Raw genomic sequence first — 17,162 nt, forward strand, 5'->3', positions numbered from 1 at the left:
CAGGAAAAAATTCCCACGTATACAATCCATCAGTGCGTTTACTGGTTGTGGCAGTTTCATTACTCATATTTTTTTCTTGACTTGTTGTAGTGTTGGAGTAGACTTTTAAACTATTTATTTAGGTTTTCTTTATTCCAACGTGTTTGCTGTTATTGAATTTTAATTTGAAAATGTGTTATTCTGTTTTAAATAAAGTCTGGAGGGGAAAAAAAAGTAACCTGACGAGGCAGAAAGTGACAAATTTGTGCAGCAAGCAATTTAAAAAATGAGACATGACTGAAAACATTTAGACTTGAGTCCATATTTATTGAATTACTCCAGTAGATTGTGTTCCATATTTTCTCTGCACATCCTCAGTACACCGTAGAGTCATGGCTAAGAGGACCATCAGTTATCTAATGAGGGGACATGCACTGATGCACAAATACACAGACACACATATAACATGTTGTGCTTTACAGAGATCCCATCATTACGATCCAGCAGAAAACCAAGACTATTCCCAGGGTGTATTGACAGAAACACACATTCACACACACACACACACTTGCAGAACAGGGCTGAAACATCCTGCTGTCTCACTGCAGCTTGACGTCTTATTTAGCTGATTAAGAGCGACTGATAGGTTTTTGGCCTGAGGTCAATAAGAAGCTAATTCCACCTACTCTTAGGCTGCATTCTTGTGTATCAGGTGTACTACACAACATGCACACAAGCAAGGCTGAATGTGAGGAGCTGATGTTTCCGTTAGGGATGAGGCAACACAACAACTGTCTTATCTTGACATCAAATTTGATGTTTTACTACATTATATATATGCAACAAAGGCAAATAAATTGGCTATTAGTGACTGGCAGCGCATGCCTGACTGGGCACCACCACTATGTGGTGCTTCTTTGTGAAGTCAGGGTAGAACACTTGCCTTAAAAACTATGATTACTGCAATATGTTGGTGTTTATTTAAAAAGAACTGTGTAAAGAATACACATAATAATCACTTATCAATCAACCTGAACTCTGACATTAAAATATATATTTGTATGTTTATTTTCTGCCTTCACAACCACACACAGGATTGGATTGTTGGTCAGCACAGGGTTTGTTTTCTGGTTTCTACACCTTGTGCTTTTATTGTAAATCGCTGACACACACGCTGCCCCTTCTTTAGAATTTCAGCGCCTGTGTAACCAGTAAGAGGTGATATTATTGCTTCACTGCTTCTCATGCACACAGCTACAACACTATAGACTCTACAAATGGATTTGCGCAGTGCACTGTCCGGTGTGTAATTGCATTTTCTACCCTAAAGTGAACAGCGATGCTATTCCGTTGATGCTGCCGGGGCATCACACACACACACACACAGCTCTGTGGACTGCAGGTGTTAAAGGTACGATAGATGCTACAGCAGCTATAAAGTATGAGATCTGAGTGGTACTATTGTAAGTTGTGTTTTCATTTTAAACTCCAGTGTCTCATTGACAAACACTGACACACACACACAAGCAGCTACTTTTCCGGCTTCACCCGTTTGATTTTAACTTCTTCACATTGAGACGACCCATCCATTTAGGATGTTTGGGTTTAAGAGCCGCTGGCACCGGCTTCGTCTGGTCGGCTGGGAGAACGAAAGCAGGGACATTAAAGATGGCTGTGTTTATGTATCGGTGACAGGAGGCCATTTGTCTTGCATGTGTGAACTTTAAACATTTGGGAGGACTTACTCTGTTCTGCTCGCTGCCGTCGGCTCTGATCCGTGCAGGAAACTATTCACTCTTAAATGAGAGAGAGAGAGAAGTTATTAGGAGGAGAATTTACCGTGCCAATACACCGGTATGCACTGATTTTTAAACACATGCAACTTATGATTCACAGCACAATTAGTCAGCGGCTGATTAGTGTGTGAATTCTACAGTCTCTACATTTATTATCAGTGTAATAGATCACTGTGCAATAGGTCCAGCTAATTTATTTTGCTGTAATGATAAATGAGATGAAAGCGGTGCATTTAGCATCTTAAGCAACTTTTTTTTTTTCTGTCTCTCCCCTGTAATTGCAACCATAGCCAAAACCAATTGGTCCTCATCCAGCAGAAGAGTCCCTGTGATCTAAAAGTGAGCCATCTGATAAACGAGCACTCCAGCCAAGGAGGAAGTAATGAGAGGCAGGAGAGTCTGTGCTTACTTTGAGTTCTCCGCTGCTTCCTTCAGTTCCTTGTCGAGTCTGGAGGTGAGAGTTCAAATGACAAAATGAGTGTGAAAATCATTTAGAAGACGGCATGGTCCTGGAGGAGGAGGAGGAGGAGTCAGCACGTTAAGGAGTCTTAGAGGGGCTCACCTAATGATGCACTCTGGGATCTGGATGCAGTCCATCGGGATGAGTTCCTGCAGATCGTCCAGACTGTTCACATACTTTATCTTACTGCTGAATTTGGCGCTGTGACAAGAGAAACATGTTCACACTGTGAATGAATCTGCACACACAAGAACCAACAAGTGAAAGTTCCTCTCTGCTACAGTAGGCTAATTAAACAGGACGAGAACACCTCTTTGTATTTCACAGTGTCAACACTGGCTGCTTCTGTACAGGTTTAACAGTTGGCTCAGCAGGTACACACTTCAGACACATAGTTGATTAGCATGGTGGTATTTGGTCTATATTTCTGTCATTAGCATGCATGCAACTCATAATATATATCAGATGAAGACCCTGTCTGTGGGAAATAAGGGTGGGTTACCTGATGAAAGGCTTGGTAATGGCTAGAATGGTCCTGATAAACCATGATGGATGGAGAATAATGAAGGATTTCAAATTCTTCCTGAGCCTGAAGACAAAACAAAACATCAGGTAAGTTTATGTCATCGGGTGAAATTATTTTCACTTTCACTTAAGAGCTTCAGATGCTTTAACACTGCTGTCATCACTCCAAACAAAAGGGCAGGACAGACCTTCTGTCAATCATCTGGTAGCACTTCTTCAGCCAGCCAAGGCCAGGCATTCTTCTGTGGGGTGTGGCTCCGTTCAGGTACACAATCATGTAGTCCTCTGCCACCATCAGCTCCAGGGTGCTGATCACATAGCTGAAAACACACACAGACAACACTGAATCGTTTTCTGTCACAGAAAAAAAAAACAGTCAAGAGAGTAAAAGTCAGCAAGGTGGCATCTAAACATGTACACTGTCTTTGCCAACTATTAGCATGTTTGCTAATTAGCGCAGCTTAGTAGCACTTATAGGAAATAAAAATCTAAATAATTGTGTTTACACAGTCTGAAACCAAAACTTCCACATATTTCACTAAAATGTGGGCAACTAGAGGAGACAACACTACAAATAACAGGCAGCAGTATTATGCATCAGGGTTCATCCTCTGGGCACCATGAATTAACTTGTAAGCCAGGTTTATAAATTCAGTCTCAAAATACTTCAGCATGTGTCCTTGATGGGCTTACTTCAACCAATCAGATCACTTCGTGCTGCCATTAACAGACCAGTTCCTTGCAGAACACAGATTGGTCTGTTGAGTTAAGGTGCATAAATATCTGATTCCAACTTCAATGAAATCCATCCAATAGTGCTATCAAAGCAGCGTACTGACTGAAATTGGTATTTTTGGTTGTCAAGAGATCAATATTTAAGCAGTCAGAAAATTCAAACTTCCATTGGAAAGCTGTCACAGTCTCTTAACAAGTGGTGAAATAAGAAGCAACTCTTTATATGAACCAGAATGCCAAAGATATGAGGAAATAGGAGACAAGTCTTACCCTGAATATGAAAAGCGGAGCAGCATTTTTAACATGTCTCTCTTCTGATGTCAGCTACAGGAAATTGCTACAAATGTTGCTTCATGGAGGAAGTGTTTTGCTTTGAATTACTTTTTCTGTCCTTCTCAGGAGCTCAATCAAACTTCTACCTTTCTAAAATCCAATTCTCCGATTCAAACCCAAAGAAACTGTTATCTCTTTCTCATTTTCTCTCCTCGCTGCTCCATCCACCTCCTCCTCCTCACCGTCTCCTCGGCCAGCAGGGAACTTTGTCACCTCCTCTGAAAATAAAGTTGATAAATCCTCAGCTAGTTACACACCTCTAACTTCGGTTTCAGATTGACTCTGCTCTCCTCCTGTTTAAACGTCATCCTGCAGCTAACACACTTACAATGCAGAGCCACTCTGTTCTGTAACTATTCCGACATCAAACTATGCACCATTCACTACCCAAGCTTCAGTTACTCCTCCTCGCAAGGACTCAGACCTCAAGCCATCTGGCATCAGAAAGTGCAGACGCTACGGTTTACCTCCTTTCATTTCTATCCAGAACTCTCAGCTATGCCAGCTTACTCCATATCTTTCACAGAACAGCCTGTGGGATCCCAACCACTCTGTCCAGGCATGAAACGCAACAGTGCCAGCAGCACAACAGTGAAGATATCAACACGGGAGGTCTCAGAAAACAAGCTTCACCATCACTTTGTCACTTCAGTTGGAGACTTGGTAAATGCAGTTTTCACTGAGTTTGAGGGTGATTGTAACTAAATATAAAACTATCTGAGAGAGACTGGAGTGTATGTGTCATGGAGGTATAATTCTCATCTCTAAATAAACCTCCAGTAAATCTGATATAGACATTGGAACTTCAGAAAAGTCTTGAGTGTATTATTCATGGCGGCGTAACACTCACAGGAAGAGGTTCTCCATTATTTCATGGTAATCCTCTCGGTCACTGTCTGGCAGGAAACAGGCAGCAAACACTATGATGGCGTTCACTCCGCTGCCATAGTAACCTTGATAGAACAAAACACACAAAAACAAAAGTAGTAAGACTTGATTTTTGCCTCTTTGGTGCTGAAAACTTGATTGCTCTTATTTTCCTGTTTTTTTTGTTCTATTTATCTGCCAATCTGTGTTTCTTTTGTCTGTCTGTCTCTCCGTCCCGTCTCCGCTCACTACTTTTCAGATTAATGTAATTTCCTTCTATTCACCAACCCTTTCATCAGCAGATTTGGTGTCACTCAGACAGAGGCTCTTTTATCCAAATGACAGAGCTGGATATATTGACTTTTCACTGACAGACGTCTCTGTTTCTATCACTTAAGCCTGTAGCCACATGGTGGATTAACCTGCTGCAGTTGCGGGTCAAATTTCCACCTCTAATGGTATATGGTCAGTGCATACATGAGACACAGACTTACTAAAGGTTTTAAAGGGCCATACAGAAAGCGACAGGGCCCCCTTCCTGTGAAACTAATACGGTGTGACTCCGTTAAGGATGTAGGTTTGCCCCTGCAGGTATAATGCACATAGAGTATGTGAGTCCTCTAGACTCTGGAGTTCCTTGCAAGATGAACAATGTTATTTTAAAAGACTTGTGTCACATTTTCACTACTTTCTAACTTAAATATAAATAACTGAATCCTGAGTGGTTTGGTGATATTAGTGTAAACATGTAAACATGTTTTTTTCTGCCTGCTTTTAGTAAGTAGGAGTGTTTTGGATCTCAGCAGCGACCCTTCATTAAATTCAAAAGGTATACTTCATTGACTAGAGGCCACTTTACACCCTGAATCACACTGTCATCATGGTAAGAGGGCATGTGAAGAGCAGACATGATCATTTGTGACGGAAAAAAAAAAACTCATGAGCTGCTCTCGACAACAAGCCTGCATTTCCTCATTTTTACTTCATCTGGTGCCAAGACAAGACATCATTCAGGTAAGATGCTCCGGGTTCTATAACTGGTTTCTCCTGGGAACTGATACACAGGCCAACTAAATACTGAAAGTACTCCTTCTGATGAAGAGAGCTGTCTGTTTCAGACTGTTCGTCTTTGTGACAGCAGGAGGGGTGTTGGATGAAGATGTCTATTCTTCTGCTTTTATTCACAGTGGCTCTGACCCTAACCCTATAGACCTCCCATTGTGCACAGTGAGATCCAGATTAAGCTGACATAATAGGTATGTTTACATAAAACTTCATATTCCCATTATACCTAGTTTAAAAACTCAAGCACAGTTCATGTTCATTATTCATTATGATGAATAAATACTCACCTCCATGTGAGATGACCCTCATGTAGGGCTCAATAATCTTCATGTTGATGCGGTGCTCCTGCTCCCCAATGATGACGCTCCTCCACAGCTTACTGTCCTGACGCTCCTCCTCAGCGCTGTATGTTGGGATTGCGTTGTAGGGCTCACTGGTCCCGCTCTTGTTGGCTGCACCAGGGTCTGACATAGAAGAAAATACTGTGTTAAAGGCTTTTTTCCACACCAACATTAATGACATCTCTGCTCCGTTAACATTTCTCAGTAAGCCAGGACTCTGAGCCTCCATGCACACCAGCAAAACTGGAGCAGCTAAAGGCAGCTCAGCTTTATGCTGCTGCGACACATCAAAATCTGCACATTAACGTTAGATACAAACAGACTGACCCACCTTCCCAGTCCATTTCATGGTCTGTGTAGTCAAGGTAGTCCCCCTCATCGGGAGTGTCGAGGTCGTCAACATCAATGTCAAGATCGTCTGGCGTCTCCCCCAGGTCGTCCTCACTCTGATCCAGTGACAGGCTGATACGAGGGGCAGACAGCTTTTTCCTCTGGCTAGAGCCTCCTTGCAGAGGCAGAGAGGTCGGAGGGACTGCAAATATACACAAAGCAGTTATTTTATGGATCTGATCCGTTTTTGATGTTTAGAGTTTTGTTAACTCACACTCACCTGGTCTACCGTCGCCCCCCTCAGAGTTCATTTTGTTCTCTGATGGCAGGTCAATCAGCAGGAGGACCTATGACAACATAATTACAGTAAGCACACATAGAGAGAACCTGGACTGTGCAAACAAGAAGAGTAATTTACATTTTTGAGGTAGCACCATGATAAAGTTAAAGAAAAACAAATCATGACCCACAGGTACTACTTTCTTCCAAAGCACATCAATCAAATGTATCAATGCACTGAAGGCAGGGTACCCAGAGGCTTGTGTTTATGACGGGATGTAAACATTACTTTGCACCTTATCATCTTTTTCAGATCAGACGGACGTCTGCACTACAAAACATAAACACCAGCAGGTTTCTATACACGTATGAATTGATTTTACTCTTCTAATTGATATGGATCTCCTGAGCCATCAGGGATCAGGGAGAGTAAAAGAAAAATGGTGAGGGGAGAAAAGTGGGAGTGGGGAACAGGGGGAAATGAGAAGGATTTTGAGGGTAAAGGTCATCTTCTCCTGTGAATAATCCTTCTACACAAAGTGGAGGAAGGGGGGGAGGATGACGATGATGAGTGGTGGGTTGAGGAGGGGGCAGGGACAGGGCTTGTTACATCAAGACAAGCTCACCCCCCCCTCCTCCTCCTCCTCGATGCTTTTTCTAGTAGTGCTGATTCAAATCGGATGACTGCACGCTCGCCTGAGCACAGATTGGACAGAGATGCAAATTCGCAGTGAGTCACGTGTGCTCATTCACATGAAAAAGAAACATCCTTGTTCCTCCTCGGTACACTTTCTTTGGAATAGGTCGGGGGGGGGGGGGTGATTGCATTAGCAGCTGCAACAGAAAATGTTTCTTCCTGTACAGTAGAGATGACTAACATGTTGACAGTTCAGTGTGCCTACAGTACACACACACAGATAAACACACACTGATATGCTGTCATATCACAGAATAATAAAAACAGCATCACGTTATGTGTATCCTTCATGGAGGATGCTGAGCTGCTTCAGATTCATAGAACCACAGGGCTGATGAAAGCAGCCCCTCCCTCTTTCTCTCTCCCTCTCTCTTCCTGTCTGCCGGCTGTGAGGGGAAAAAAACCCAGCATATCCTTCTCTCTCTCCTTTTTATTTTCACCAAATAAAAGCCATCTACTCACCGCGGCTGGGGCTCAGGATGCTCTGTCCTCCTGCGTCTCAGATCATGGATGTACTTCCCAGTTTCCCTGCCTGCTTCCTGATTCCAGCCTCTCGGTGGTGGAGATGCTCAGCTTACAAACAGCTCACAGCTTCCACCATTTTGTGGTCACATGATCTGGGCTATTACCAAATAAGGGCGATCACCTGCTATAGCAGCTTCTCAGCACAGGCAGTGCCACTGAACAGAGATATAGGAGGGTGTGTTTGTGTGTCATTATCTTCAGCTGTACTGTTTGTGTAGGCGCTGCTGCTGCTGCTGTTGTGTTATTACTGCCCGAAAGAAGTGTGGGATGGCTATTAATGCCTGACAGGAGATTTGTGAGTGTGGCTGCGCAGCTACATGATTTTATTAGCTCTCAAGGGAAAAAAATACTCCCAGCTTCATGTGCAGATAATATTCACAAAAAAACAGTGACTGATCCAAAGCAAACATCTGATGCTTACCACAGTTTATATAGCTACTTCTACTCTGCATTAGCCCTGAACTTTTCAACCCTTATACAAGCAAACTTCGGCCACAAAGCAAATAAAATCGATACTACCTCAAGAGACTCTCCTTCAGTGTGGAAACTCGCTTTCCATTGTTCAGTCCCAATACACAGACATAAAGACAGAGACCAAAATGCCAGAGCACTGGTAACTATTGTTTGGTACAAAGGTTGCTGCTGCAGTCAGCCAATCAGTGCAATCACACCTCAAATGAAGCAGCTGCTAGTTAATCAGTGCCACACAGCGTCCCCCCCCCCTATCCTGATGATCATAGACATCAGCAAAGAAACCTTGTTCTCATGTATTTTAATAAACATCAGCAACAAAATAAACATCTGTAAGTGACAATAAGATGAAGGAATAGCTGGAATTATAGGAAGAGTCTCTGCACTGGCTAAATGGTTTATGCAAATAAACGCAGAGAGTACTCCTGCAGGCTATCTTTTTACCGCCTCCTCTCAGTGCTGCTAGGCAGGGTAGGATGGATTCTTTCAGATAAGACTCTGTTAAACCAGTCTGATACGATTTGGCTGATTCTCTGTCAAACAGTAATGCAATACAACAACCCGTGTGTAACAGTTCAGCATAACAATTAGGTGACATTAGTTTTTTGTCCTGCAGCCCTAGGAAATAAAGTTATTTCCTAATGTCTGGTACAGTACTGAGATGAATGTTCTTACCTGTCAGACAGCACATAACAAATAGGAAGTCCATATAAAAGTGTTACAACGTGTGATTATGACCAGTTCTATCGTTCCTAAAGGTGAATCCATCCTTTTGACCCCGCGCTTGCTCTTATTCGAGGTTGAACTTTTCCAGGTTGTCTCTGAACAGCGTGTCTTTGACAGCTTTGAAGACCACCCGGATGTTCTCTGTGTCCGTGGCACAGGTATAGTGATTGTAAAGGGGTTTGTGGCGCCCAGTGTGCCGGTCCACGTACATTTTCAAAATGAACTTTTTTGCTGACTCGGCGTCCCGCTGAGGCCCTGTGAGGGTGAAAGTACTCAGACTTAGAGGGAACCTTTTCATTTTGGACTGATAAATCCCTTTCAGGATTCTGCAAAGGACTGAGTACAAACAAATGTAAGGTAGAAGATTGCAACTCTGAACTGAACTGTGTTAATTTGTCGGCTTCCCTGTGTCACCACACCACTGAAACACTAGGTGGTAGAAGAGATGGTGTTCACTACCATTGAACTGATCAAGGCAAACATGTTAACAACACAAAGAGATTATATAAGAGGATATTTGCTACTACAGTAAAATTTCTGCACACATATCATATAGTATTCAAGAAATGTGTGCAGAATGCACATCACTATTGAATTAGCAGTCAATGACATGCTTTAAATATGAATAAAAACCATCAACAACACAAAATTAGTGGCAAGCAGAGCTGAAAAAAGTGCATTTCTTACCTGTGTATTCTGGGAAATAGGTTGCCAAATGTGACTGGGTGATTTTCTCCTGTAGCAGGTCAGTTTTGTTCAAAAAGAGGATGGTGGAGGACTCTTGAAACCATGGATATGAGAGAATGGTCTTGAACAAGGCAAGGCTCTCATTCAGTCGATTCTGGAGGAGTTGAAAACAAACCAAAAATTAATATATACATTGTTTTAAAGCAAATGAACGATGAATAGACGACTGCTTTTTAACGTACATCATTCTTACTCTCATAAAGTACTTGATCGTACTCGCTCAGGGCTGCGAGGAATATGATGGAGGTGACGTTTTCAAAACAATGAATCCATTTCCTCCTCTCTGAACGCTGGCCACCCACATCCACCATCCTACAGAAAACAGGATTAAAGTTTACTATCCAAGAATACTTTGAAGGTTTGGTTCAGCATTTTGTGACACATACTTAAGCAGGATTTTTTTTTTTACTTTACCTGAAGATGACTTTGGAGAGGTCAAAGGGGTATTCAATGATGCCTGTGGTAGGGACCCTAACCCTCAGGATGTCCTGCAGGGTGGGGACGTAGTTTGACGCCGCGATTCTGTCCATGTCAGTCAGGTAACTGTAAAGTTAACAACAACAAAAGAATGTTCTATTGGTGCAATTTCACACTATTCACACTATTAATCCTCCAATATGACCTGAACACATGTCTTACTATTTGGCAGAGTCTGATAACTGGAATTCCCTCCTGCGGTCGTAGCACTTCTGAATGCCGAGGTCATTCCACACTCTCTTAATGGCGTCCACCTGCCAGGGCTCCAAAGTGGACACCTGGGTTGGTTCAACTTCACACAGCCTATCCGCGTGGCTCTATTTGGGAATGGGTTTCATTTGAAATGTAATTTGTAAAATGTAAATGTAGAAACACAATATCCAATGCAACTTTTGTAAACAGGCTTAGCTTCTTACAGTGTTGTGGTCATCAAAGTATTCAATCTGTAGGGTCTTCATGGCCCGGATCAGATCCAGGATGGCTGTGATGATGTTCTGAAACACTATACGAACGAAACCTTTCCTGTCAGCCTCACTGTATCCGCTGCCATGGATGATCCTCATCTGTTTGATGAAAGTGCTCTTCCCACTTTCACCGGTCCCTAGGCAAATGAGATGAATGAGACCGAAGGATGAAAAATGAATAAGATCAAAGCTACGCCAGAAATAGGACATCTGCGACACGCACTAAAAAAGAAATCATCTCAACATCAATCAGCTGCAGCTCAACAGGATTTTGGCAACAAAACAACAACAAAAAGGTTGCATTCTTTGGAGAATGAGATTATGTTCAGGAGTTTCCATGAATGCACTATTTATATATGCTTGGGTTCCTCAGGTGTATGCAAGTTGCCAACCATTCGCATATAGGGCACTATTAAAAACACACACAGGTCTAACACAAACGTGCGTTTTTCATTGTGCTACAAAATGCAGATGACAAATACCATTAAAGATGCATTTTTCTGCAAGCAGAAGAGTGTGCTGCATGTCATTTTGGGACACTGGAGCTTTGTGTTCATGTTTATCAACAGCCGTGTGTCCTTGAGTGGATCAGTGAACTGCTTCCTCCCCTCTGGTTGTAAATTACTCTGGATAAGGGTGTCAGTTAAGCACCTAAAATGCCTAAAAATGTTAACCATTATTAGACTGACCTTTACAAGGGGATATTGTTCTCCAAACAACTTGAGATCAAGTTTAAGTAGTGCTGACCTTTAGACAAAGTCCTTCGTGTCTAACGTATTGTTTTCAACATTAGCAGCAGCAGCAACAGTGCAGGTTTGATAGCTCAGGGGAGGAAAAAAAAACCAGACCTCACCTGATTTTGCCAGTTGTTCATTTCCAACGTATGACACATTTATTCTCTTTTTATGAGCTGTGCACTATACTTCTCTCACATTTGATTTGCACATGCATGATAACAGGTCAGACAAAAGCAACAAAACAATAAAAACAGGCTGTGTGTGATATATTTTCCTACTAACGACAGCCTTTCTACAGGCATAAGTATCAAGCCATACAGCAAACTCGTTTCATTTGAATAAGGAAAACTAGCTACGAAGGTTATCCAGTTGATTCATCAGAGATTCAACAACCATCTGAAGAATGCAACGGGTAACCTGTAACTGCGTTAAAAGGAACAGCACAGCCAAAAACACATACCGAAGCCCTGGTATCTATTGATCAACATTCTTCAGCTATTTGCCAGGTTTGTCAGTGTACAGTACTTGATGTAACAGGTGGCTGGTGATACATGAATTAAAGGTGGGCTTAAAGTAGAGCTGTTCTCAGTCTACATACATAAATCAGGATGAGTAAACCCGCTGGGCCAAACAGAATATGAGGGAGAGGTAAACATATATTAATACTTGTAAGTGACAAACATCACAATGTCTAATCTGATGCAAATCTATGTTATATGGGTTTCCTGTAATCCACAGTAATCAATAACTATATCAAACCCATCCATGATTTCTCATTCAGACAATTAGGCCAAATTAACTGTTGGAGACTTGCCTGTTTTAGCAGCGTACTCTCGCGAGATTTGAGAAGTAACGTTAGCAAACGGTTTGCTAGCTAACGTTTGTATGTAATGTTAATAATCGCTTTTAGCTGTGTAAATATCTAATATTAGTAGTAAATAAAATAACTTAAAGTAAATAAACAACTCAACCAAGATAAATATAAATTCGTACATGTAAAAATTTTTCCTTTTCTTTGAACTGCAGTCTTCGAGATCCAAATTAGCATAATTACAAACATGCTAGCATGCTAATATTACTAATTTAGCAGTGACATGAAAAAGTTGCGCCAACTCATCAGTCATGTGTCAGACTTAAGTAACAACATGAGCGTATTTGTGCCATATTTTAGTGTCTCAGAACGGAGAACATGTATTAGTTAATCATTTTTCAACATTTCCAGTGGCTGAACATAAGGATAATTGCTAATCTCTCACCTAAAAGTAGCAGCTTGAGCTCCCGGTGAGAATTTCTTTTATCTCGGCGCAGTTGTCTCTCTATTTCTCTGTGCATCCTCATTTTTTCCGAGTCTTCTGCAGAAAGGCAACACTCCTCCATTGTTGTCCCGAGTTTACCAGCTGCTGTTGCTGCTTAGTTAGACTGCGCGTCGGCTGACAGGGTTTAGTAAAATGAATGAACAGTGATTTGTGTTCTCTCAGACCTGCCAGGGAATCTTCTGTCCCGGAACAGGTGGCGAATTTCTGCAGTCATTCTTCCTCATGCGGGAACCAGTTCAGGTGCATTTCACATTCCTCCAGTGCAGAGAGGGAGGCGGGCCTCTGGCTGAAAGGTAGAGTCAGTTCATGTGTCTGCTTACAGGTGCACAAACTCTCCTGGGCCCCTGAATGTGAAACTCCTTCACCAAAGTGCAACAAAGCTTAACTACAGAACCTCACCACAGTGATAATGAGTTGTTCCTGATGCACCTGAAGGCATCAAATGCAACAACACATACACACAGGACTAAAGTCATTTGTTATGTATTTTTGAAGAATTAAAATAAAGAAACTACAATAAGAGACATTTTTTTAAAAATCCTAATTAATGGAAACGGTATGAATGTTTAGAACAAACTCAACTTCACGGTGGTGCTACATCACCATCAGTGCTGTTACAAAATTTTAAATAATTTGACTGACAGAGGCATAAGATCTGGATCGCTGCATTACTTTAATGATGACTCATTCCCATTAACAGCCCAGTGAAGAAGCCGCATGTACAATAGGAGGAGTTCCACGAACAGGAATGCAGCTCTCCTTTTACACACCTCTTCTTTTCCTGTTATGACCTGTAACAATGTGTGACATGGGAATCCATCCACCCATCGCTGGCTGTAAATATACAGTGACAATCAGTAGCATATACTGCTTTAAAATCTCTATAAAGTCTTTTTTTTATTTACTGCAACATATATTTTGTAGTAATTGAGTAAACCGTTGAAATTTATTTGCTGTTTTCTGCATTTTCTCAAGTTGTCAGTGTATTTTTGTCAATAATTTGTCTTACTTCAGGGTCAATGTTAGGCCAAACCGACCACACGTGGGACGGACAACCAAGGATTCTCTGCCCAGCAGCCTCCTCCATCTCCTTCCATTTAATCTATTCTTGCAAGTGCCATGTACAAGTGCCACATTACTTTCAATGTCTGTCCTCCACCCAGAATAAATGTTTCTCTGCCATGCTACACATCCCATCCCATCAACAGGACTTAAAATATGGACCCAACTGCTGCAGGCTGCAGCCAGATGGATACATCACAGAGGAGGATTTCAGGACTAACACTGCTCCAGATGAGCTGATGGAGCAGCCAAGAAGACAAACACTCCAATGGCAAAAGCGTCAGTGCGTGCCAGAGCTGATTTGTAAACAGAAAGTGAAAAAACTCAGAGCAGAGCAAATAAGCAGACTGTTTATTTATCCAACAACCACATTTAAAAACACTAAGGCAGTGAAATATACCCATAAATTAAAATCGTACAAATTAGGCTGTAATTATTTTTAACAGGAGGAACAGAGTGCTGTAAACATTAGTGCAGTGGATACATTCTCATTAGCTTTTTATTCATGCACGTGATACCTCTGAACAGCATGATGCACTAGTTTAATGCCTCAGAGATGATTTAACATTTAAGCAGTTCTCTCTCTTTAGCCTTTTAACACTGACCTCGATGCAAACAAACAATAACCACAGGAGGATAACTGCACCGTGCATAATGTACAATATGTGACTCAATAGCTAATGGGACGAGTTCTTTTAAGTACTGCACATTCTAAATAAATGGTCCCTGAAGTCAGGGGTGTAGCAAGTTTTATAAAAGTGTGTGGGGGGATGAGGTTTTGGGTGCGGGTATCTGAGCAAGACTGAAGCTGAACGTAACATAAATACGAGATACGAGATATGTCATAAATAAGAGAGGTGTGTCAAACACTTTTAGTCAGGCTAACTTGCGGGTTCACTGTGATTGGCTGTAAGGTCTGTCACTCAAGCTAACTTGACCAATGTGTGTTGCCTCCTGTATGTGTATACAATCAGAGACAGAGGCCCCGTTCACACTGGAGAAAGTCAATCCAGCTAGAGTACATCAGGGGATGAGATGTGATTTTAGAAAAAGTGTGGGTGTTACATCCCCCACGGCTGCGACGCCCATGCCTGAAGTGAAATACCTGCCAGTCTGCTTTCAATGAAACATGATGCTGCCATTAAATTCAAAATAATACAGCAAATCTGATTTTGCAATTAAATGTTTCTTTTTGTTTTTGTGTTGTATGAATGATGTGCTCACAAAAAGTCATCTAAAAATGCAGTTAGTGACAAAGCTGTAACTTAGCAGCAGCACTCGTCTATGTGAGCAAATTCAATTGGCTCTAATCTCATCAATTGAACAAAGCCATGCTGAGAGGTGCCCTTTGCTGAACAGAGCGACTACAGAGCTCCCCCTGCAGATGGACTATGTGTACTGTCACAGAGGAGGGTCGAGAGACGGTTTATCAGTGTGATGAGATGAGAGAGAGAGAGAGACAGAGAGCGGCCTGAACTCTGAAAAGATCTAGGTCATCATCTAGGTTTGGCTTTAAAATAGGAAACAAAGTGACTTTGTGTGTGTGTGTGTGTGTGTGTGTGTGTGTGTGTGTGTGTGTGTGTGAGAGAGAGAGAGAGAGAGACACAGAGGAACCCACCGGCTTGTTATTTCTTAGGCAGCAGTCTGCTTTTCTCACCTTGCTGACGGACTCAACGAGGACCTGATCGTACTCGCACAGAGCCATCAGGAACATGATGGACCAGCAGTGGATCCACGTCCTCCTCTCTGAGCGCTGGCTACCTACATCCAAAGGTTTCAGAAAATTCATCCTATTAACCACACGCAGGCAGGAGCCAGTTCTTTTCAAGATTTAATTACTTAATGATGTGACAGGGGAAGTAATGCTGACATAATGAGGCACAGTTCAATTTACTGTAGAGCAGCATTTAAAATATCAAGCTGTAAGGTCCAAGACATCAGCAAAGATGAACACTAAGTTGCTTAAAATCTAACCCTTTCCAGTTCTTCCCGTATGCCTCTGAAAAAGACTGAAAGATCCTCATCTGATAAAAAGTTGTTGTTTATCTTTATGGCAGTAAGGTGATTGTTTGGATGAAGACTTCCCACTGTGCACTGTGAGATCCTGCTGAAGCTAAAAGGTATGTTTACATAAAACCTCATATTCCCATTATAACTAGTTTACAAACTCAAACCCAGTCCATGTTCATAATGGACATTCTTCATGATGATGAATAAATACTCACCTCCATGTAGGGCTCAATAATCTTCATGTTGATGCGGTGCTCCTGCTCCTCATGATGACGCTCCTCCTCAGCACTGTATGTTGGGATTGGGTTGTCAGGCTCACTGGTCCCGCTCTTGTTGGCTGCACCAGGGTCTGACATAGAAAAAAAACACTGTTAAAGGCTTTTTTTACACCAACATTCATGACATCTCTGCTCAGTTAGAAAGCCAGGACTGTGACTCGCAGTCCCCCGGTCTACCTTGGCCCCCCTCAGAGTTAATTTTGTTCTCTGATGGCAGGTCAATCTGCAGGAGGACCTACGACAACATAATTACAGTAAGGACACATAGAGAGAACTTGGTGCGACTGCATTTTCAGCAACAGAAAATGCTGAATGTTACTTCCTGTACAGTAGAGATGACTAACATGCTGACAGTTCAGTGTGCCTACAGTACACACACACACACACACACACTGATATGCTGTCATATCATAGAATAATAAAACCAGCATGACATTATGTGGATCCTTTATGGAGGATGCTGAGCTGCTTCAGATTCACAGAACCACAGGGCTGATGAAAGCAGCCCCTCCCTCTTTCTCTCTTCCTGTCTGCCGGCTGTGAGTAAAAAAACCCAGCATATCCTTCTCTCTCTTTTTGTCTTCACCAAATAAAAGCCATCTACTCACCACGGCTGGGGCTCAGGATGCTCTGTCCTCCTGCGTCTCAGATCACGGATGTACTTCCCGTTTCACAGCCTCCTCCTCCCTCCAGCCTCTCAGTGGAGATGTTACTTCAATACTACCTCCAGAGACTCTCCTTCAGTGTGAAAACTCACTTTTCACTTTGCACTCACAGACATAAACACACAGACCAACCTGCTAGACCACTGGTACCTATTGTTTGGTAAAAGGCTGCTGCTGCAATCAGTGCAACCAAACCTAAAATGAAGCACACATATACAGAGACCTTGTTCTTAAGTATTTTAATAAACATCATCAACAAAATAAACATCTGAGTAAC

The 17,162-nt window shown here is 42.1% G+C and overlaps 2 protein-coding genes across 3 annotated transcripts; both read right to left on the reverse strand.

The window, feature by feature from the left end:
• Nucleotides 1-321: 321 nt before the first annotated feature.
• On the reverse strand, nt 322-8,555 carry prune2 (prune homolog 2 with BCH domain). 2 transcript variants are annotated; one of them, XM_028417570.1, is made up of 11 exons: nt 8,452-8,555; nt 6,712-6,778; nt 6,433-6,633; nt 6,048-6,224; nt 4,679-4,781; nt 2,949-3,080; nt 2,738-2,824; nt 2,338-2,436; nt 2,185-2,223; nt 1,725-1,775; nt 322-1,618 (listed from the first exon to the last, which is right to left on the reverse strand). In XM_028417570.1, exons 2-11 carry the CDS (start codon nt 6,740-6,742, stop codon nt 1,585-1,587), a joined length of 954 nt encoding a protein of 317 aa, XP_028273371.1. In that variant the 5' UTR covers nt 6,743-6,778; nt 8,452-8,555; the 3' UTR covers nt 322-1,584. The 2 variants fall into 2 exon arrangements, with proteins under 2 accessions (XP_028273371.1, XP_028273370.1); XM_028417569.1 differs by lacking the exon at nt 8,452-8,555 and adding an exon at nt 7,870-8,006.
• Nucleotides 8,556-9,170: 615 nt separating this feature from the next.
• LOC114443490 (guanine nucleotide-binding protein subunit alpha-14-like) lies at nt 9,171-13,068 on the reverse strand. The gene is made up of 7 exons (XM_028417567.1): nt 12,811-13,068; nt 10,770-10,954; nt 10,516-10,670; nt 10,291-10,419; nt 10,059-10,188; nt 9,817-9,970; nt 9,171-9,384 (listed from the first exon to the last, which is right to left on the reverse strand). The coding sequence occupies exons 1-7, from the start codon at nt 12,929-12,931 to the stop codon at nt 9,194-9,196; spliced, it is 1,065 nt and encodes a 354-aa protein (XP_028273368.1). The 5' UTR covers nt 12,932-13,068; the 3' UTR covers nt 9,171-9,193.
• Nucleotides 13,069-17,162: the final 4,094 nt, after the last annotated feature.

This window comes from Parambassis ranga, chromosome 12 (assembly GCF_900634625.1).
Source record: "Parambassis ranga chromosome 12, fParRan2.1, whole genome shotgun sequence".
NCBI lineage: Eukaryota > Metazoa > Chordata > Actinopteri > Ambassidae > Parambassis > Parambassis ranga.

What these genes read in the sequence shown, in the direction of transcription:
- prune2 (XM_028417570.1), bottom strand. Translation starts at nt 6,742, where the DNA reads ATGAACTCTGAGGGGGGCGACGGTAGACCAG. An exon ending in GAGGGTCATCTCACATGGAG is followed by an intron (nt 4,782 to 6,047) that starts GTGAGTATTTAT and finishes TGTTCTATCAAG; the next exon opens with GTTACTATGGCAGCGGAGTG. An exon ending in TACCAGATGATTGACAGAAG is followed by an intron (nt 2,825 to 2,948) that starts GTCTGTCCTGCC and finishes TTTTGTCTTCAG; the next exon opens with GCTCAGGAAGAATTTGAAAT.
- LOC114443490 (XM_028417567.1), bottom strand. Translation starts at nt 12,931, where the DNA reads ATGGAGGAGTGTTGCCTTTCTGCAGAAGACTCGGAAAAAATGAGGATG. An exon ending in GCTCAAGCTGCTACTTTTAG is followed by an intron (nt 10,955 to 12,810) that starts GTGAGAGATTAG and finishes TCATTTGCCTAG; the next exon opens with GGACCGGTGAAAGTGGGAAG. An exon ending in TTATCAGACTCTGCCAAATA is followed by an intron (nt 10,420 to 10,515) that starts GTAAGACATGTG and finishes TTAACTTTACAG; the next exon opens with TTACCTGACTGACATGGACA.